The 22,660-nt window shown below is 35.1% G+C and overlaps 3 protein-coding genes across 3 annotated transcripts; 2 read left to right on the plus strand and 1 right to left on the minus strand.

Moving 5' to 3' along the window:
- The first annotated feature begins 506 nt into the window (after positions 1-506).
- On the plus strand, positions 507-4,984 carry LOC118055321 (dicarboxylate transporter 2.1, chloroplastic). Its single transcript, XM_035067185.2, has 4 exons — positions 507-1,474; positions 2,657-2,970; positions 3,946-4,394; positions 4,617-4,984. Exons 1-4 carry the CDS (start codon positions 632-634, stop codon positions 4,730-4,732), a joined length of 1,722 nt encoding a protein of 573 aa, XP_034923076.1. The 5' UTR covers positions 507-631; the 3' UTR covers positions 4,733-4,984.
- A 152-nt stretch (positions 4,985-5,136) lies between these two features.
- LOC118055320 (phytosulfokine receptor 1) lies at positions 5,137-7,975 on the plus strand. The gene has a single exon (XM_035067184.2). The coding sequence runs from the start codon at positions 5,698-5,700 to the stop codon at positions 7,744-7,746; it is 2,049 nt and encodes a 682-aa protein (XP_034923075.1). The 5' UTR covers positions 5,137-5,697; the 3' UTR covers positions 7,747-7,975.
- Positions 7,976-9,228: 1,253 nt separating this feature from the next.
- Positions 9,229-13,374, minus strand: LOC118055319 (uncharacterized). Its single transcript, XM_035067182.2, has one exon. The coding sequence runs from the start codon at positions 13,237-13,239 to the stop codon at positions 9,445-9,447; it is 3,795 nt and encodes a 1,264-aa protein (XP_034923073.1). The 5' UTR covers positions 13,240-13,374; the 3' UTR covers positions 9,229-9,444.
- Positions 13,375-22,660: the final 9,286 nt, after the last annotated feature.

The raw sequence follows: 22,660 nt of genomic DNA on the forward strand, positions 1-22,660 counted from the left end.
AACTTCAAAAAGCCTTTGTAAATTAATGATGTACATACATTCTTGGATTTCAGACAACATTTAATCTTAAATGTTTTCGATTTAATCTGTTTTTTACGCTTTCAATCCGCTACCTAGATACTGTTCCAAAGTAGTTATGTTTTATAACCATGCGTAAGACATGAATAGCTTCAAGAATCCTTTGTAAAACATGTCCGATTCTCCATTCTCATCCAGAATGTGTTCGGTAATATAATTATAGTTATTTTTAAAAATAGTTTTTATTTAAAAGTATATTAAAAAGAATATATTTTATTTTTTTAACAATAATTTTTTATATTAACATATGAAAATAATTTAAAAATAAAAAAATATTAATTTAAAATAAAAAATAATTTTTTAAAAATTTTTTTAAAATATTTTAAAACATAAAAGGTAATAACAAGTTAACAACGTTTGACCTTAAAAACTTAAAGAATTAAAGGTCCTCAGTAACATCTCATATCTTGTTGCCTTTGTGGCTTCCGATAATTTCCCTCCTCACACGTCAAACACAAAAAACTCTCTTTGTAGTTTCCGCTCCCTCTCCCTCCCCCTGTATATCTCTCCCTCCCAATCTCTGTTACATAGAAAACGAAGGAACAGAGTGAAAATGGAGAGCTTTGCCCTCCACTCTCTCTCCACCACCACAACAACAACCACCACCTTCTCCACCTCTCTCTACACCCGCATTTCCCTACTCCACAGATTACCAAAACCTCTCTCCATTACCAAATCCTCACCATCCATTCTCTCACTCTCCACCATCAGATCATCCACTCAAAAACCTCTCCTTTTCTCTGCACTTCACACTAAAAACAAAACCTTCTATTCGAATTTTAGAATTCTCGCGTTGGACACAAAATCCAGCGACAACCCGTTATCAGACTCGTCAGAAAAACCAACCCCAGCTCAAAAAGGAGCAAAATTGATACCCCTTTTGATATCTGTCTCTATAGGCTTGATTGTAAGGTTTGCTGTGCCTAAACCAATAGGAATTACCCCACAAGCCTGGCAATTGTTGTCTATTTTCCTTTCTACCATTGCTGGTCTTATTTTAAGTCCTTTGCCAGTTGCGGCATGGGCTTTTTTGGGTTTAACAACTTTACTTGTTACTAGAACTTTGACATTTACGACTGCTTTTAGTGCTTTTACTAATGAAGTTATTTGGTTGATTGTCATTTCTTTCTTTTTTGCTCGCGGTTTTGTTAAGACTGGATTAGGTGATAGGATTGCTACTTACTTTGTTAAGTGGTTAGGGAAGAGTACCTTAGGATTGTCTTATGGTTTGATACTCAGTGAGGTGCTTATTGCGCCTGCGATGCCTAGTACTACTGCTAGGGCTGGTGGGGTTTTCTTGCCTATTATCAAGTCATTGTCATTGTCAGCAGGGAGTAAGCCTGGCGATTCCTCTTCGAAGAAGCTCGGTTCTTATTTAATCCAGTCACAAATGCAGGTTATTTTCTCTTACACTTTGTATCTTGGTTTTGTATCATTCCTTGTTGGTTTTGCAATTTGTGTGGACGTGTAGGTGCGGTTACTTTTTCTATTGTGGATGGAACAGTGCAATTTGTAATGTCATTTGTGTTTGTGAGGTTGTTTATTTTCCTGTTTCAACTGGAGGGATTAAATGTTGAAGACGTTGTTGCTTAAAAGAATGATAATTTGTTTGCGGATTTTGCTTGTTGATGAGCTCTTTTTCTTCATTGTGAATTTAGAAGATTCATCAATACGTCAGAAAGAAATGGGTGGTTGAACTGCGTTTCCATGGGAAAGTGCCTTTTTTTGGTTGATCTGTAGTGAATTGCTAATTAGGCTGATGTAAATGTCTTGCCACCATCCTGAGGAGGCTTTACGTCATGTCTAGGTGCCATCTCGTAAGAGAATGTGCAGGCTTAATTGTGAAGGGAAATGCATGCTAGCTGGGTTCCTCAGTTCTTCACCTGATTATTATTATCTGGAGAGTTCATAAGAGCTCTTCCTCTCCTTCTTGTGGTGGAAATCCTAGTGGTGGGGCCCACAATGAGGATGCTGCACAAATGATGGGGTGAGCTGCAAAAAAAGGTCCATTGGTTTTTTGAACTGGGATGCCATGAACATGTGGATATAGGAATAAATTCACTCGCTACCATCAGTCCAGGCTTTTGGGAGCAACTGATATTTTGTTCCTACATTAGTTAGTATCAGAGCCAGCCAGGAGGTCTCAGGCTCAATCAGTTCCTTTACAGGGGTGAATGATGCAAGGGCATCCTCTCTTTCTTGGAGCAGAAATCCAAGTTTTGGGACCCACGATGGCGGTGGTCCATGCAAGGGACCCACGCATAAAGGAGCATTGGTTTTAGGAACTGGGATGCTATGAACATGTGGATTTAGGAATAAATTTCCCTCTACCATTAGTCTAGGTTTCTGGGAGCAACGGGCAGTCTGTTCCTGCATCAGTTTTGAATGGATTGTTAGCTTTCAAAACCCTTTCATCTCTGTTCCATGTTATCAACTAAAAGCACGGCTTTGTTTTCCTCTGTGGCATGTCAATGGTTTCTGATAGCTTGTTCTTAAATTATACCTGTTTTTTTTTTTTTTTTTTTATATATTCTCATGTCTGTTACCTAAAGCTCCACTCTCTTGCAATGTTGTCCAGTGTGCTGGCAGCTCCAGCTCCCTTTTTCTAACAGCGGCAGCTCAAAATTTGCTGTGTTTTAAATTAGCCGGGGAACTTGGGGTGATGATTCCAAACCCTTGGATTTCTTGGTTGAAGGCTGCTAGCTTGCCGGCATTGATTTCTCTTGTAGTAACTCCACTCGTCTTGTATAAGCTCTACCCTCCTGAAACCAAAGACACTCCAGACGCCCCTGCAGTGGCTGCAAAGAAACTGGAGACTATGGGTTCTGTCACAAAAAATGAATGGACCATGGTTGGTACAATGCTTCTTGCAGTTTCTTTGTGGGTCTTTGGGTAAGTCATTTATCTCACGACACCTCAGATTTTATGAACTTTTTAAATGTACCTGGAACATGATCTCCATGCACAAAGCATGAATTACAGTTGACCCATCAGCGTAAATTAATAGATAAAAAAAATGTGGAGAGATCAGAATCTCCTTACAACTTATTTTTTATATGATTATTTTGATTTCATGACTTGAGTTACAGGTTTGATAGATTAATCATTTAATTTATTTTTTTAAATCCATTATTAATTGAATATTTTTTTAACTGGATTTTGTATTTTTTTTTTCTATGATATTTTTCCAATCTCATAATCTGGTTCACAAGTTTAATGGATTGATCTTGGTTGACTCAGTTGATTTTTTAGGTTATTTTTTATTTTAGTTTTTTTTTAAATTTTACCTTCCGGTATTTTAATTTTATTTTTTTAATTTCATCCTTAAATATTAGGTTGTTTGAAAATTGAGTTTTGTAATTTCTTTTTAATTTTTTTTATGTGGAATTATCCCAATTTCATATATAATTTTTTTTGTGTGGAGTTATCCTAATCTTATAGATGTAGTGTTTTTTATTTTAATAACTTTAATATTAGATTTGTTGAGAATAAAGCTTTATAATTTGTTTTATTTGCTTTTTATGGAATTATTCTAATTTCATGACTCAAATTGTAGGTTTGATAAATTAACCAAGGTCGATTCAAGTATTATTTTTTTTTGTTTTTTTTTTAATTTTTTTTTTCAACTTTATATTTCAATATTGAGTTAATTAGAAATCAACCTTTATAATTTATTTTGATTTAATTTTTATAGGATTGTTATTGTCTCGTAATCAAGGCTATAAATTTGACAAGTTAATCTACATCAATCGAATATATCCTTTCTCGAAAAACAATATCATTTAATTTAATATATTGCCATATAAATATTTATAAAAGATATCAATATACATCATATTTTGAATTCATAATTTAAAGATTTTGCAGGGATGCTATCGGAATACCAAGCGTAGTCGCTGCAATGATTGGCTTATCAATACTGCTCCTACTGGGAGTTCTTGATTGGGATGACTGCTTAAGTGAAAAATCGGCTTGGGATACCTTGGCTTGGTTTGCAGTTCTTGTGGGAATGGCGAGCCAATTAACAAACCTCGGTGTTATATCCTGGATGTCCAGTTGTGTATCCAAGAATCTCCAATCTCTCTCTTTGAGCTGGCCTGCTGCGTTTGGGGTTCTTCAGGCATCTTACTTCTTTATCCATTACCTCTTTGCTGGTCAAATCGGCCATGTTGGTGCTTTATACTCTGCATTTCTCGCAATGCATTTGGCAGCTGGGGTGCCCGCTACAATGGCAGCTTTGGCTTTAGCTTACAACACAAATCTTTTCGGTGCTCTTACCCATTATAGCAGCGGTCAATCTGCTGTATACTATGGAGGTACGGATCTGCTCCCCAAATTATGCAAGCAGCTGTGAAGCATTTCTGCTTTGAATCTCGCTTCATGAACTTTATTTTCATTTCTAATTGCTCTGTTTTTAGGGTTTCAATTACAGAGATCTATCTGTTGTGATCGCACTGAGGAGTAGTTCTGTCCTAGATTATCTGCGTCGAGTCTTTAGCATAGCAATCTGATAGTGTTTTAAATGCTTTTTGCAACAGCTGGTTATATGGACCTTCCTGATGTGTTCAAGCTCGGCTTTGTGATGACCCTTACTAATGCCATCATCTGGGGAGTTACTGCAACTTTCTGGTGGAAGTTTCTAGGCCTCTACTGATTTTCTTATGCACTGTAAGTAACTGCTGGGGCTCCTTTTGAAATGATTTGCTGACTTGGAGAAACAGCTGAGCCTATAACTTCGAGAAGAAATTATTTTTTTTTATCTTGGATTTCTCTTTTAGTTTCACATGTATAGCATTATGAAAATAATAATGCTGATTGAAACATTCAAGTATTTCTTTAGCGAATCAAAGTTGCAGAAACTTCTGTATCAATCCTTTTATTAATTTTTTTTTCTTACTTTCTGTTTGATCTTTGGCAACACATTACTGCTCATCACCATTGTCGAATTATGATATGTTTGTTCCATGAGATCTGCTAATGTCCTCAACTGGACTTTGCTTTTTTTGTACTGCTGAGACTGACCATTACAAAAGGGCAAATCCCAGATTGGAATTTTTAGAGAAGCGGAGAAAGAGAGGGATAATCTCAGATTGGAATTATAGGAGGTTGTTGAAGTTTCAGAGACTGCTGGAAATAATTGCATCTCACTCCAAGGTGCTTTTAAGCATAAGGGCAAATTGGATATTTATATGTTTCAGTCTTAAAGGACACATGCAAGAGTTCCGTGATAGAATGGACAGCTTCATCCATTGGAAGGTAAAACGCGTTTCAAGCTGATCTTTGTGTCTTTTTATTAGGACAGCAGTTCTTACAACGTAAACAAACTATCCTTGAAAAGTCTAAATTACAGAAGCAGCCATGAAATGGAACGTTCAAAAATAATTTTCTTTCTCAAGACAGAAGTGTGAAAAGTCAAGCCGGAAGTGATTCACTTGATGACTTCTAATACCGGGCTCTAAGTCAGGCATTACATGACACGGAAGGGTAAAGACCTACTGCAAAAGCAATGGAAGGAGTAGAAGGAAAAGGAAAACAATCATGCCCTTACGCTTAAACTTTTCCATTTCAGACACCATATCTTCACTTCACTGGTTTCTTTTCTTTGATACTTGGTGAAAAATGCAATACTCGTACCTTTGTTTCACCTTCATCTTGTTGACAATCAGTTTCAAGGCTCCCTTCACAAGATCTGAGAATTTCTCATGCAATTCAAATGATCTTAGATCCTTAACTAACTTCTCCAGATCCATAGACTATGGGCTTGATTGGAATACGTCAGACTCAAATTGTTGCACTTGGATAGGAGTCACCTGTGACAATTCCACTGTTTCGAGTAAAAGGGTAGTCAGGTTAGAACTTGGGAGCAAAAGACTCAACGGAATAATTAGCGAGTCCTTGGCAGGTTTGGATCAGCTGAGTATACTGAACCTCTCTCAGAATTTCCTTCATGGATACCTTCCAGACAGATTACTCCACCTGCAGAATCTTGAGATCATTGACTCCAGCAATAATGATCTTGTCGGTCCATTACCAGGAGGTAGCAATTTATCCTCGATCAGGTATGTTGACATTTCAGCGAACAATTTTAATGGTTCTGTCGATGCAGCGCTTTGTGAGAGCTCATCATATATTCACACGCTCAATCTTGGAAACAACTATTTCACTGGTGAAGTTCCAGCAAACTTTGGAAGGTGTTCTTCTCTGCAGCAACTCTTTCTTAATGACAATCACCTCTCAGGAAATCTCCCTAAAAGCCTCTGCCAACTGCGAAATCTTCGTATATTGCACCTTCAGCATAATTTAGTTTCTGGGCCACTAAATGATGAGATTGGTAAACTTTCCAACCTTGTGGAATTGGATATCTCCTCCAATAAGTTTTCTGGAATTCTTCCAGATGTTTTTGAGAGGCTTAAGCTTGAGAATTTCTTTGCCAGCTCAAACAACTTCAGTGGCCATTTGCCCATGTCATTGGTAAATTCTCCATATATTGTAATTCTGAATTTGAACAACAACACCCTTAATGGTCCAATCAATCTCAATTGCTCTGCAATGGTTCATCTCATCTCTGTCGATCTTGGTTCTAATAATTTCCATGGTCCGCTGCCTGATGTTATTTCCTCTTGCCAGAGACTGACCAATCTGAATCTTGCTCGTAATAACCTTGGTGGTGAAGTTCCTTTTGCGTTCAAGAATCTCCAAGCCCTAAGATCCCTCTCACTCTCAAACAACAGCCTTGTTAACATATCATCAGCCCTAGCAATTCTACAACATTGCAGAAACTTAACTTCACTGTTCCTTAGTTTTAACTTTCACGGTGAACAAATGCCCAGAAATGTGAATTTTCACTTCAGGAACCTCAGGGCACTTGCTATTCCTAATTGTGAACTTACAGGTTCCATTCCAACATGGCTGAGTGGCAGCAAGATGTTGCAACTTTTGGATTTGTCATGGAATAGATTGTATGGAACTATTCCCTTCTGGTTCCATAAGTTCAAGTATCTCTTTTACATGGATCTGTCGAACAATTCTTTCACTGGTGAAGTACCTGAGAGCTTGACAGAGCTACAGGGCCTGATCAACATGAAAATATCATCAGAAGGACTTTCTTTAGGCTTCCCACTTTTCTTGTTCGTAGCAGATGGTGCAAAACTCAAGTATAAAGGTATTTGGGGCTTACGACCAACTTTGGACTTGAGTTACAATAAGCTCACAGGACCCTTATGGCCAGGTTTTGGAAATTTGAAAGAACTCCACGTTCTGAAGCTGCAAGAAAATCATCTCTCAGGAACCATTCCCGATAGTTTCTCAGGCATGACAAACTTGGAAGTGTTGGACTTATCCTATAATGATTTATCAGGAGAAATACCTCTCTCACTGGAAAAGCTCAGTTTTCTGTCGAAGTTCAGCATTGCATACAATCAATTGCACGGAGATATCCCTACAGGAGGCCAGTTCCTGACATTTCCACCTTCAAGCTTTGAGGGAAACAAAGGTCTGCGTGAACAACAGCTTACTCCTTTTCAGCCTCAGCAGGCTCCTCATGATGTTCAGCTGGCTGATGAAGAAATGACTATAATCGGTTTGCAATTTGGACTTGGAGTTATGACTGGGTTCCTTTTCACTGTCACCTTATGCTTCGCATCCGGCTGGGTGTTTGCAAAGACATGATAAACAAGCATCAAACTCAGTGAGTTGAGTACCAAATGTAGCAGGAGTTAAGTCTAAACAGAAGTGGCCATAATGGCATTTAGATCTGACAAGGAAGGTGGCCCTTGTCATTTTTGTAAATGTAGATTTGGGAAGTTCTATGTAATATATCTCCTGTTTCTTCTCATCTTTCCACTTGTTCAGTTTGCCAAGTATATATCTCAAACCACACATCAAAACAGTTGAGCTTTCTGCTTGTTGAAAATGCCTTCTAATACTATTCAGTGAATAAATACATTTCTGAGGATTGCAGGCCTTGTTCACCTAGGAATGTTAAGGGAGTTTCTGACATCAATTCCCTCTACTACTCACAAACCTCTCCCCGATAATTGTTTCTTCTTTTTAGGCACTTCTCTTCACTTTCTCTCCCCCTCTTTCACTCCTTTTTTCAGGGTTAAAAAATAAGATTATATCATGAACGGTATAAGAAGGCAAAGAGTACATAAAAAAAAAACGAAATATTGAAAAAAGGGATAGAGATAACAATTTCAGAGTGCCCCCCCTGTAAAAACAACACACCATTTAGATTTCTTCTCTATTTAATTTTAATTAATAATCCCAACTAATAATTCGAAGAAATTATTAAATCCAAAAGAGCTTATATTGCCAAGCTGAATCCTGAATCATTATAATATACTACTGATTTATCTTATTAAGATAAATGCACTCTTCCATCCAAAAATTATATATATAAAAAAGCTTTGCATTTATTTAACTCTGATAACTAATATGGCGGGTACCCCTTAATCAGCCAACACACTATCTTTTTTCCTGCATTATAATATATCAGTATTCTACAGGTAAGTCCAGAGCAGAAACATCATGATAAACATTGTGGTTGGAGACGGGAAAAATCCCACAAATAAAGAATACATTATAATAAATGCCGCTTAACCTTCCTTTCTCTTTCCCATTGTGAATCTTCCTTCTCTTTCCCATGGTATTCCACGAAACCATAGTGGTCCGAAACTGATTTGCGAGGGGATGTTCGCGGTAATTGAGGGGCACTGGTTGCTGGGTAATTTGTTGGCGTGGAGGAGCTGTTGCGGCTGTGGTGGTCGTTTTGTGTGGTTTGGGATGAGGAATAGAAATGGGAGGAGTTGTTGTTATGTTGTTTGCGGTGGTTGATTCTGTGTTGTGGTTGATTTGTCAGGGAGCTGTTCGACGAAGGAGAGAGGCTGAGATGTGGAGTTTCGCCATACTTGTCTGATTCTTCTTTTTCTTCGATGGAAATTTTGAGGCGTAGGCATACGCACACCTACCATCATAACAAGCAGGTGGTGGATAATGCCATCGTATCGTGCACACCGAAGGCCCAAGAAGACAACACAAAATGCCTCAATAATGGTGGGTCATGAATCATGACACCTGAACTCCATCAAAACATGTACAAGTACGTTTTGTTTTTATGCACCAGGAAGAGCATACTGGAAGCTTGAGATCTCAAGAAAGCTTGGATTCTATTTCATAGCAGTACTATTACACATAAATGATCCAGACGAGAAAAAGCTAAAAAACCAGAGCAAAGACAGTTTAATCCAGTCTAAGATTGCATATGGATATCAGTCAAACTACAGCGACCAAATAGAAAAACAAAAAGGCCTAACACATGTTCTAGATGATTCCCTTGATACTCTCTGACTGCAAATTAACTGCAGTTTATACAAACATCATCAACTCGGGCCTACTATAGACGTTATCCTGCTCATCCTCCAGTATAGGATAAGCTGCCACAAGAGCATCCTGAGCTCCAATATACAGTGAATTGTATATCTTCCAGTATACTTCCCTGACCTTCCGGGCAGGATGGAACAGCCCCTGAAGACAGTAGTTCAACACCACAGCAGCACCTAAGGCCACCCTCATTCCTTCAATGGCTTCAGTGACAGCATTTATCACATGAGGGGAAGTCTCAAATATGTTGGGCCACACATAGTTAAGCAAGTGGACCAATGCATCTTCACAACCCAAACCAGCCACACCCAAAGCCATATGCTTAACAGCGGAAGCTGCAGTCTGCCTGTGAACTAAATCTCGGTCCATGAGTGCATCCTCAAGTAATGGAGTCACTGCATAGATATAGTCTTTACCCATTTCACCAATGTACTCAAACAGGAAAGAGAGGGATTTTAAGACACCATTCTGCACATTAAGCTCTGGGACACGATATTCATTCATCAAGGCAGGCAAGACTGTAAAAGGTGAACAGGTTTCTGCAACTATAGCAATTGCAACAGTTGTGCAAACACGGTTTTGGCGCTCCTGGACCTTGAGATTATTTAACAATGTCGCCAAGACATCCTGCGGTCCAATGGCCTTAGCAATGTAACCAAAAGTGTTCACAGTAGCACGCCGAATGCCCTTCTTGTGGGCCTTAAGCATCTCAAGAAGCTCAAAACAAATCCTCATCCACTCCCTGGCAGGAACAAACTCAGCTCCACGATCAGCAATTCGACCAACAAGGTCAATACAGTTCTCCTGGACTTTCTCATGCCTATTCTTCAGAATTGGTGTCAGTCTTGGAAGCAAGTCCTTAATAGGAGGAGTCATTTTGGTCATACCAATGACATTGACAATTGCTTTGAGAGCTCCTAGAATTGAACCAAGAACTTCAGGGTATTCTTCTCCCAAATACTCATACAACACAACACCAAGATGACCCATCAGTTGTTCCTCCTGACATTGCTTCATGACAACAGCAATCCTAGAAATAAGATCAGCAGCTTGCTGTCGCACTTTAGCGCTCTTGTTGTTCAAGCGCCACTTAATGGTACCACAAATCTGGGGAAGGTAAGGTTTCACTCTCTGTCCAAGAGAATTGACAACTGCACCAAACCCATTAAGCATCACATTAGCATCATCACTGGTCTGCTCTTGGAAAGCATAGAGAATGCCATCAATCAAAAGCTCTTCCAACCTAGAATCAATATCAGATGCACCCATGTTTGCAACAACCTTCTCAATTGTTTCCATAACCATGCGCCTATATGGTTCACTCTCATCTTTCAGATCCTCAACAATTCTGCCAGCAATATCTTTAACACCAACCTTGTCAGCAATCTCAACAGTTGTTTCCACGAGTTGCCTATAATTTCTCCTATCCAAGGCCATCCTTCTAACCCAGAAGTTCCTAAAGAACTCAGGAAGAATATCAGAACGTATATATTCAGCCTCCACGCCCTCTGTACTCACACATTGCTTAACCACTTTCAACACAATCTTCTTCATTTCTTCATCAGGTGACTGAAACTCACGTATCAGAATAAACATGACTTCCTTGGTGTAGTAGTTGGCATACATAGCATCCATAAGAGGAATAATAAAACCAATTGCTTTCAAGAAGGCAGCCAAGACCTTGCCACGGTGTGACCTAATGCCCTTCCACAATGGCTTCAGAACAGAATCAAAGCTTTCAATGCCATATGGGGCAGCAGCCTCAGCAAGAGCAGCCAAGGACAAGGCAGTGATTGTCCTCACCTTCTGATTCTCATCATTCAGACCATGTTCTATGATTTCCACAAGAGACCTCAAATGGGGAAGAACAGCACAGCCAATCAAAATAGCAATCTGTTGAACAATTTTGATTCCAGTATGACGAGCTTGCCAGGATTTCTTACTCTGACACACAGCTTTCAAGAAGGGCAACAATGCAGGAATCCCGAGAGCTGAAGCGACAACGCTGAAAGCTCTTGCAGTTGTGTTCCTAACATACTCATCAATATTATCAATATCAGGACGCATAGCAGCAATCATAGTGGCCAAACCAGCTGCTTTACTCAAATTAGAAATAATTTCTCTCCCTTCCACACGGGCATAATAATCCTCATCAATCAAGAGTGGTTCAATAACAACAAGAATCTTATGAACATAAGGCCTAACTAACTCATCCAATTTATACAAAACCCTATCAATTACCTTAACCAGAAGATGCCTCTCCTGATCCTCCAAGGTAGGCTGCATAAGCAGTGGCAAAATTCTGTTGAACAACGGCCCAGCACCAAACTCTCTAGCCTTATCCGTCAACTGCCTCAAGGCAGTCTTCCTCTGTGGAGGTGTCCCGTTCTTCACTTTCAGTAAAAGTTTCATAATCTTCCTCTCTTTCTGCTCCTCTGGGGACAACTCCTCCTCATCTTCCTCATTCAACAAAGCACCAAAATACTGATAATCCTCAGGTTTCATAAATGGCAACCCAGCAGGAGGCTCCTGCCCTAGATCAAACTGTTGCCCTCTGTTCTCATCAGGAATAGAATAAAGAGGAGTGCCCATTGGTGTTGGGGTAGCCAACAACTTCCTTGCTGGTGTCCTAATAGGCACATAAGAAGCCGGTGGCTCCAAAATCTTGTACCCTTCTTGAGGAAACATAGCATCCAACTCCTCATCAGTCAATGGCCTATTCCTCTCCTCAATATCCTTCTCCCACCTCAGCAGATTATACTGCTCAGGCGTTATAGCCCCGCGCATGGCAAGTGCATTCGGAGTTGGAGTAGCCATATCAATTGCACCAAGAGGAGTAGGTCCAGGAGTCACACCACCAAGACTAGGAGTAACCGCCCCAAGAGCAGGAGTCGCACTATCCATACTAGCAGGAGTCTCATCCCAACGAGACTTTTGCCTTTTCGGGGTAGGGGTAACCATTCCTTTAGGAGTAGCGTCCCAAGCAACACCAGCAGGAGTAGCCCCTGGCGTAACCCCACCTACAGGAGTAGCATCTGAATCAACCACTCTCCCCGGTGTAGGAGTCTCATCCCACCTATTCCTCCTCCCAGCACCAGGTGTAGCATCTCCAATCCTCCCCGGAGTAGGTGTCGCATCCCATCTCCCAATTCCCGGTGTAGCATCAGGTAAATCCCAATCCGAACCTGTCTTCGCCTTCTTAACCACTTTCCCATCATCCTCCTTCGATTGATCCCACCTATTGCTCCTTTTAGGCACTGAACTCGCCACCTTTTCCTCCTTATCAGCCCTCGCCTCCTCTTCTTCCTTCTTTTTGTTGGCAATCTTCCTCAACAACTCCTCCTTTTGCTTTTTCAAAGACTCTTCCATCATAACATCCGAATAAGTCCTCACACTGGGATCCGGCGTCTTCTCACCGGCAGCAAAAGGATCATGCCTCTCCGGAGAAATAATTCTATCCAATCTCCTCCTCCTATAATCATCCTCGCGATCAATAATTCTCGATGGCTTCCTAAACCCATCAGTTTCTTCGCTATCATCACCGCCACGAGGCATTTCTTTAAGAACTGATTTCGGTGCAGTATACGAAGCGAGTCTCTGAGCAACTTCGTTAAGACCCATGTCGGGTTCTTCATCATCGGTAGCTGGAATCGATGTTTCATAAGCCTCACGGTCGACTCCACCATACAAGTCACGATCGAAGGTTAAAGAGGTTAAAGAGGCAAGTTGTTGTTCCATTTTTTTGCGTTCTTCTTGGGTTTTGGCGATTTCAGGATCCATTTTGTTAGGGTTTTTTTTTGTGGGTTTTTGCTGAATTGAAATGGGAATTTGTCAGATTTTTATTGAGTGTTGTTTTGGAGAATTATAGCGGAGATTTGAGTTTTGAGTGAGAGAGGATGGCTGTGTGTTTGGATATTTTGGGAGTTAGTTGTTAGTTATGGGCTAGGTTTTGTTGGGCCATTAGATTAGGGTTTCATAGGGCCAAGTTTTATGAGTACCTTGTTTTTTAATTGATGATTATCACGATAGTGTTGTTTTTTTTTTTTTTTTTTTACATAACTTCGAGCATTAATTTTTAATTATTTGAAGTCCAATTATATATTTACGTAGAAAATAAGAATTTACATATTTTAGACATCTTAAAAAATTGTGAAAAAAATTTAAAGTGAGATGAGGTAAGTATTCAATCTATCCTTATATCCTAAAACGAGTCAATTATATTCATATAAGTTAAGTGAGTTTTAAATATATTATTCTGATAATTTTTATATCCTAAAATGAATCAATTATATTCAAACATGCTAGGTAAGTTTTAAATATATTATTCTGATAACTTTTTCAGCAAAACCGCTATATGAATGGACATATACAAGTCATATATATATATATATATATATATATATATATATATATATATATTACCTAGATCAATTCTATATCAATATATCAATTACATTTATGAAAATAAATTCCATAAATATGAATAAAAGAAAACATTTCAATGAATTGATTGATGCAGCACCATATATGCAATAATGAATCATCTCCAATTCTTTTAAAACAAATTAGCAAAAAAATTCAAAATATATATTTTTGATGTATTTATGTTATTTTTAATGTCTTTTTAAAAGAATTTAAAATTTAAAAATTTATTTTCAACGCATTCAGTTTTTAATGCACTCATTTCAAAATATTATTTATTTTTCTTATCGAGTTGGTATTGACATTGATTTTTTTTAAAAAAAAACATAAAAATATATTAACAAAACCAAAAACATTATATATAGACAAGAGAACCAAAAGTGTAAAGAAAGAAAATGAAAGACCAAAGTGTAAAGAAAGAAAATGAAAGACCAAAATGATTTTAAGTTGCTTGGTCACCAATTTTTCTTGGAAACCAAGCAATTGAGAGGTAAAAGATAAATTTATTTTGCCTATAAATAATGAAAGAATCTCGCAAGTAAATGGGGGAGAAGTGAAATTAGTTATAGCATTAGCCTTAAAAATATACACAATCAATTAATTTTTTCCACTACACATTCTCCCTAAAAACATTAAAAAAAAAAAACCTAGATCTTATCTTTACAACACTAAGACGCCCAAACCCAACACTTTAACAAGGTAACCTCTCTGCCATAAGCTTACCGCTTGCCCCAACCCTTATTCCTCACAGTTGAGAACAAGGATTGAATGAGGAGCTCCTCCTTTAACTAGACCATCACAAATCGATTGTCTCTCCTCCAAAATCAAATCTTCATAGCCACTCGAAGTTGTTTCTCCTCATAAACCCAATTCCACCTAACAGCCACCATCTTCAACCTCCTTCTCTTAGTCGACCCTTCCTTAAACTAGCAAAATCTCATCTCAGTCTTTTATATTTGATTAAAATACATAGCACTCATCATCCTTGTTGTTATTTTCATTGATTTTCATCCTTTTCCACCATTAAACCATCATGCCAACACAACAACCAAGTCACTACACTACTTTAAAACCCAACCAACAAACCCGACTGGAACCATAGCCTTCTATCTCCCTTATTTTTGTAACCCATAACTATGCTCAACACCTTAGAACCAAATACCCTATCTTTATCCTAATCTATCAACAACCTCCACCAAAAAAAGTCCACTACTAGCCATATTTTCCCACTCAATAACCATGTATCTCTTCCAACCATGACAACTCACTCTCCCATATACCATTGACAAAGAAAACTTGCCTCCTTTTCTTTTTTTCTTTTTTTCTAAGAAAATAATTGATTGCCATATCTTCCTCTTTCATTTTATCTTCTTCATCATCGGGGAACATAGTATAGACATAGTTGTCACATCCATGTCGGCCTGTAGGCAATGGTAGCGGTGTCCCTTACCAGTGACAATCTCCTTTTTCTTTCATCCATAACACTTATTTCTTCATTGAGAAAAAAATGATGGCCTTTTTTCCTTTCAAATTGACGGCCAATTACGTATTACAACACAAACTCCTCCTTATGGTAATAATAGACAAAGAAACATTGTCTCCATCGTGGTAAAAAAACCAATAGAGAGAGCTGAAAGAAACAAACTTGGAAGAGAGAGAAACCTGGAGCTTGAGGTGTCTAATTCTCTTTTCTCAAGTAGCGTTAAGCATCACTGCTAGTGTAGGACCGAAAAGGAGACATAGGAACATCGGATCCAGCAGCTCATTATCCTTCAGTAGTGATGACGTGTGAATCCACATACAAACAGTGTTTGGGTGCATGGTACACACGCTACCACAATTCTTACAACCCTTTCAATTTAATTTCATTAGATCCTAGACACACCAAACACCTTAGAAAGTCAATCCATGAACTCAAATCATCTTTTTACAAAGTGTTAAAATGTTATGAAATTTGAAATGAAATGTTCATTGTTGTGTATATTTTTTGGATTGTTTAGATATTATTAGTTTGAATTGATGTTGTTTTTACATTTTGAAATGATTTGATAATTTATGTTGGATTGTGAATTTATTTTTAGGGTTATGATTTCTAATTGAACATATTAAGTCTTGATCATGGATTATGCATGGGTCTATGTTAATTTATTTGATTTAGTATGAGATTTGAATATAATTCATGAAATTAATAAGACTTGATGTTTGATTGTTAGTGATTGTTGGATTATTATGTTGGTGAGTGATGAATAAATAGTTTGTTTTGAGTTGATATCTTGATAGTTTGATTAATATAATTTTCCAAACGTGGTCTTAGTCTAATTTTAATAAATTTTCAAATTTTTAAAAGATCATTTTGCAATTAATTTTGAATTCCCCATATTTTGTTACCCTTTCATATTTAATATTTGAGATTGTGACCTACACATGAGATGCTTTTTCAAATTAAATAAACTTGTCTTTTTCTGTAAAACAAATCTTTCTGTAAAAAATACAACTTTATTTTAAATTATATATGGCCAAGTCTCTTAAATAAAAATCACATTTGCATAAATAATTTTAAAAAATAAAAATACATGGCATGATTTAACATTTTTTTAAATACCAAAATTCAAGAAAAATAGTTGTATTCATATTTTTGCATGTATTTTTGGATTTAATACACAAGTTTATGAAATTCATAATAACATGGCCTAATTTCAAAAATACCAAAACAATTATTTTTTTTATTCTAATATCAAAGATTACAAACCTATATACAATACGTATTCTTGAATATTAAAAGAAGAAAGATGCAAAAATATGTTTTGACTTTAGAATAGTTAGGTTTAATCTATAAAGTCATAGTTCATTATACTGAGATAGATCGACTTTAACCAATAGACTGATCCACGATTAAAAAAACACAATAGTGCCTTAGTAATCAGACAAATAGCAAACAACTTACCTTAGATAGGGTGTATTAAAGGTAATATTATCTTTCTTATACACAATCAGTCTCCTTATCTAAACTCTTAAGACAAGTTAGAAATACTAGTGACCGAAATACTAGGTGGCGACTCTAAAACTTTTTAATTGATAAATGATAAGAATTCCTTGTTATTTCCACCCACATCCGAGGATCATGATCCAAAAGAACGATCATCGCAATGCCGCATATGTGTGACAGCCCACATGCACTATTAGATTGTTATTTGGAGTGGGTTTATGTTTGATTTATAAAGAGAAATTAAAGATCTTTAAAAATCACCATTGCTAAGTTATGACAAGTAATTTTTTAATGCCTTAAATCTATTTTCTTTATTGCAATTGGAAAAATTGCTTTTTTTAGGTTTTAAAACAGAATATATGAGAAATTTAGAGAAATTAAAGAAATTGATTACAAGATAAAGGACCGATTAAGAGAAAATAGATACTTTGAAATGAAAAATTCCTTAACTATTTTTTATGGTGTTTATGAACAATTTAAAACTACATGACACTCATAAATCCAAGAGTTGTTCAAGGCCAAAATAAACACAATAATGAGAATTAAAGAAAATCTCTAGGTAGAGAACCATGTGAGTACTATTATCTTAGTTTCCTGGTTTATATAAAAAACTTAATTGTAATTCCTTGAAAATTTAATGCAATTTTTATCTATACGATTGTCATGTACATGAATTTTAGAGATAATGTTATCTTTTATAAGGATTGTCTTTGATCCATTTATTTCTTCTATAAGTACACTAGTATAATATTTATACTTACACATTAACGTAATTACAATGCCTTACAAATTACATACATAAATTGTTTACAAAACATTCATTAAATACCACCAAAACCTATCCTATATAAAAGTTAAACAGGTTGATAACCCTTTTATGAAAATTGAGACCTTTAATAGAAGATATTTGTAAAGCTAACAAGATCATGAAAATTACTGTAAGTATTCACAGCATCATGATTACTGCAGTTTTACAACTATATGAACAAAACTAATATTATTAACCTTTCCATAAGCACATTAATATATGCCATTTTCAATTTAATAATTCCTCATCAATCACTGATAAACTCTTTCTTTTTTCATTAAACACATTACATTATCATCATCACTTGTACAACTACTCCTTAATTTACCATCTATTCCTTAACTCATCTCAATACAAATTTTTACTCCTTTTTATGTTCATTGAATTCATTATAATGTTTCAATAACATATTTCCTTTTCTCATGACATTTAATATATACCTCAATTTCATCTCATGAGTATATTTAGTTTATGCTATTATTTCATTTCATAATACCCTTACTTCACACCACATTTCATCTCTTAATTGCAATTTTATACCTTTAGCTTTCCCAAGTATTTATTTCATTTTAATAAACTAATTTCATTTGTTCATCTCGACATCCATTATATAATTATTGGCTTATTAATGTCAATTTCAATTCCAATATCCATTTCATCCATATGGTTTATCCATACAAATTTACAAATTGAATATGCTTATCATATGTTTCTAGCTTATATACACATACTTTCATTTTTATATGCTTTGAGTTTATTTGGCTATTTTCAATATATTTTTTATCTTGAATATTTCTAAGACTCATTTATAGGCATTCCAATGTTTATTTTCATCTTGAATATTTCTCATGGGCATTTATGTCACATTATAATATTTTTCTAACTTGAACCCTTTTCATGTCCATTTATAACACATTATAATATTTTGCTGACTCAATTGTTTTCCATGCTTATTTATGGCATGATATGATATTTTTTCCACTCAATTGTTTTCCATTCCTATTTATGACACTTTATAATATTTTCTCACTCAATTGTTTTCCATTCCCATTTATGACACAATATAATATTTTTCCTACTTAATTATTTTTCATGCTCATTTATGACACCTTATAATATTTTTTTCACTCAATTATTTTTCATGCCCATTTATGTTACAATATAACATTTTTCCTACTCAATTATTTTTCATTCTAGATTCATTATTGTAACCAAATTAATTTTTTTTACATATTAATTCTCTTTATAACGGTCAATTTAATTTCTACACATTACAACCTGTCGTTGTGATTCATTTAATTTGCAAAAGATTGAGTTCCTATCATGAAATTCTATTTCCTTTCATATCATTTATTCTATAACCATAACCTTAATTCATAGTCCTCGTCACAATAACCAACTGTGTAACCAACAATCTCTTAGTTTGCTTCTCAAGCCAATTAAATCCATAGTCTCTATCACTAGAGCCAACTATGTAACCAACAATCCTTTAATTGCCATCCTCGACTAACTAAGCTCATAGTTCTAATCACTAGGGTTGATCATATAACCAAAAATCCCTTTGTTTCCATCTTCGATCAACTAAATCCATAGTCCTCATCATTAAGGCTAACAATCTCTTAGTTTCCATCCCTGACCATCTAAGTTTATAGTCTTTATCATTAGGGCTAACTATGTAACCATTAATCCATTAGTTAACATCCTCGAACAACTAAGTCCATAGTCCTCATCACTAGGCTTGACTATGTATCTTCATCAATTTCATTGTTATGGTCTATTTGAAATTTAGACGTTGCTTTACGACGTTGCAACCATTTACAATTTTTTAGTGGATATCTATCGTTGCAGTTGTTAACAATTATATCGATTTCAATTATATGCTAGATATCACCGTTGCAATCAATTACAATTATATACTAGATATCGTTGTTTTGGTTTGTTATGATTATTTACTGGCTATTGTTGTTAAGGTTTATTATAATTATCTATTGATTACTATCATTGTAGTTTATTATAATTTATATGTAACCTTTTACCACCTTTATGATCAGTTACAAAACTCATAATTTTCTGGTTATAAGCAACACAATTTAATATTCATTGAAAATCTAACAACTACCAAAAACATTTTATTTAAATAATTAAACAAAAAGAGCAAGAGAGGACAATACATTACCTTAACTCCTGCTATCCAAATTCTTGAGAAGTCTAGTCCCATCCTGGACAGTTCTTTTATAACTTTCTAATGACAACAATTTGTATCATACCATGATTTAAAATTTAATCATAATCATATCTATACAATAAATCCTAAAATTTCAATTACTATCCATACATATCTCAAACATCCTTTTTATAGTATAGTTCACAAGTAATTATCCATGTCATCATATTTTAAATTCATATACTGGACATATATACTCTTAAATCCCAATTTCATGTTTAATAAATCCCAACCCGATAGTTAGTATTCACATCCTCCTACTCCAATCACACTTAATATCAAACATGTCCAATATCATGACAACATATATAATATTTTATTATCCATGTCCCAATTATTTATCACTTTCCTATTTCATCCATTTTAATGTTTCTCACACTATTTTTCCAAAATCACAATTTAGTTCCATCACTTCTTTACACACTTAAATTTCCTAAATTTCACAACATACTAACCTATATTAAATCCCAAGTTCCATTCTTACCCATCCATTCTAAAACATTAACCTTAATCCATGTACATGTTATATTACAACTCACACAACATTTTCTTATCACAAATCATCTACTCCATCATCTTAGATTAAATCATCATCAAATCATATTCCATCTAATATTTTACCTTCACTCCAACACACTAACAACCTCACAATCCAACAATTTTCAAAATCAATCCTTAAATAAATCCAATACTTTTAAGAATCTAGCTAGTATTCAAAATTATATTCTACAATTTTTTCTTTACATGCCACACACTCTAATTATCACCTTTACATATCATTTCAACACTTCTCCGACACATGTACCATGTATCATTTCCTTAAAATACCTATAACATAATTTATAGAATAAATACCAAACACTTGATTCAAAATACATTTTTCACATGTTTATTTTATACTAACACACAATTTCACCAATTTCCCATTAAATTCTCATTTTCTCCGACACATGTACCATGGCTGACCCTAAAACTCATTACCATCTTTGATGTTTTTTTCAATTTTTACTAATTTCTAGTCTAGCTAACATATATTCCATATCACAATAATAATTTATAAATAAAAAGCATCTTCTCCCAAATTCCACTCAAGAACTCTAACTTGAAAAGTTAGGGTTTTCACTAAAATTGCACCAAAACTCAAAACAACAAGAATAATTTAGTGAATAACACATTACCAAGTTGAGTTGCACTTACTTTGTGGTTCCTCTTACAAGCTCCTTCGATTCCTTCTCTTCCTCTTCTTCCCTCTTCAAATTCCTTGCTTTCTCTCTCTAAAAACTTTATCTCTTGGATTTCCCCATTCCTAAACAAGTTGGTGTATAGTTTTTCCTCAGAAATCTTTCCCAAATTTATTCCTAAATCAAATCTTTAACAACAATTCAAGAAATAAAAGAAGGAGAAGAACAAGAACAAGATGAAAAAGAATTGAAATTCCCCCCTCTTGCTGCTGAAATAGTCGGTTCTTTTTCAAGAAAAAAAGAAGAAGGGGATATTTGAACAATATTACCAAAATATCATTAATGAGTCAATGTGTTATTTTCTGTATTTTTTTATTCGACCATTAGCACTCTCGTATGGCCTTCCTGAACTTTAATTGATTTTACATTTTAACCTAAGGTAGAAGAATATGTCAGGGGACTTCTTGTAAAATTTCAGCTCGATCAGATTGTCAATTGTGAGTTATGCTTGATATCATAAAACTAGATGTGGGTAGTTTTACATAAAAATCCAAATTTATGTACTACTTATTTACTTAAATCATTAATATTTTCAACTAATTCATTGGGGATTTCATCCTTATTCATAATAGAATTTGTTTCCCCTTAGATTTCCTCCTTTTTCAGTTAAAAACTATGCAATTGTATACGGGGCTTATGCTGGTAGCTAACATTATTCGCTTGTAAAATCATACATTAATTTATTTGGATTTCCCTTGTATTTTTCTAAATATTTTAACCTCAAAGTTACAAAAATTATTCCTTTAACATAATTATTTTACTCGGTCAAAACGTTTACATAATTTATTACTAGTTAGCATTTTACGTACCAATTTTATTACATTATTTCATCCAAGATTTAAGATAATTCACTAGGGATGTCTATCCTAAATCAAAATAATTTTTGCACTTAATTTACCATTTTTCAATTGAGGATTGCCTGATTAACATTAGTTTAATGATTTTCGAACTGGGGGTTTACATTAATAATTTAAGATACCATGTTCATTATTCAGCCGAGTAAATTCGATAATATTTTAGTAAAAAAGGTTCAGAGCCAAAAGCTACTTATCTTGATGTAGCTAGTAATCTATCAAATCCATATCTCTTAACAAATCTTATAGTCATTTTAAAATTGTTGAGACAATTTCAATTCATGTGAGGGGTTGTTGAAAATTTATTTAACTAACATGATTTAAACAAATTATAGGCGAGTAAAAAATTAATCTCAAAGAACCCTTGATTTTTCTACTCAAAGAACTCTTGATTTTTCTAAATTTAATTCTTAATTTATAGTGACTAATCAAAGGTTGATAATGGTGATGATTAGTTCTTATTAATTCTTCAACCTTTTAGCTTTCAAAATTCATTATAAAAAGAGGGGTGAATAAAGAGTTTTTAACTTGATTTTTATTTTTTTTTAAAATTCTTTCTCACATTGTTTTTAGTATTTTCATTCTCTTTTATGCTTTGATTTTTTCTCCCAAATGCAGGGCTTAGGTTTCTATTTTGTTGAAAGATATTTGACTTCTTTTATTTTG

The sequence above is a fragment of the Populus alba genome, chromosome 1, assembly GCF_005239225.2.
Source record: "Populus alba chromosome 1, ASM523922v2, whole genome shotgun sequence".
In the NCBI taxonomy this organism is placed as follows: domain Eukaryota; kingdom Viridiplantae; phylum Streptophyta; class Magnoliopsida; order Malpighiales; family Salicaceae; genus Populus; species Populus alba.

Coding starts and splice junctions, on each gene's coding strand:
- LOC118055321 (XM_035067185.2), top strand. CDS start 632: ATGGAGAGCTTTGCCCTCCACTCTCTCTCCACCACCACAACAACAACC. Junction 1,475..2,656: donor TAATCCAGTCACAAATGCAG/GTTATTTTCTCT, acceptor AATGTTGTCCAG/TGTGCTGGCAGCTCCAGCTC. Junction 2,971..3,945: donor GTTTCTTTGTGGGTCTTTGG/GTAAGTCATTTA, acceptor AAGATTTTGCAG/GGATGCTATCGGAATACCAA.
- LOC118055320 (XM_035067184.2), top strand. CDS start 5,698: ATGCAATACTCGTACCTTTGTTTCACCTTCATCTTGTTGACAATCAGT.
- LOC118055319 (XM_035067182.2), bottom strand. CDS start 13,239: ATGGATCCTGAAATCGCCAAAACCCAAGAAGAACGCAAAAAAATGGAA.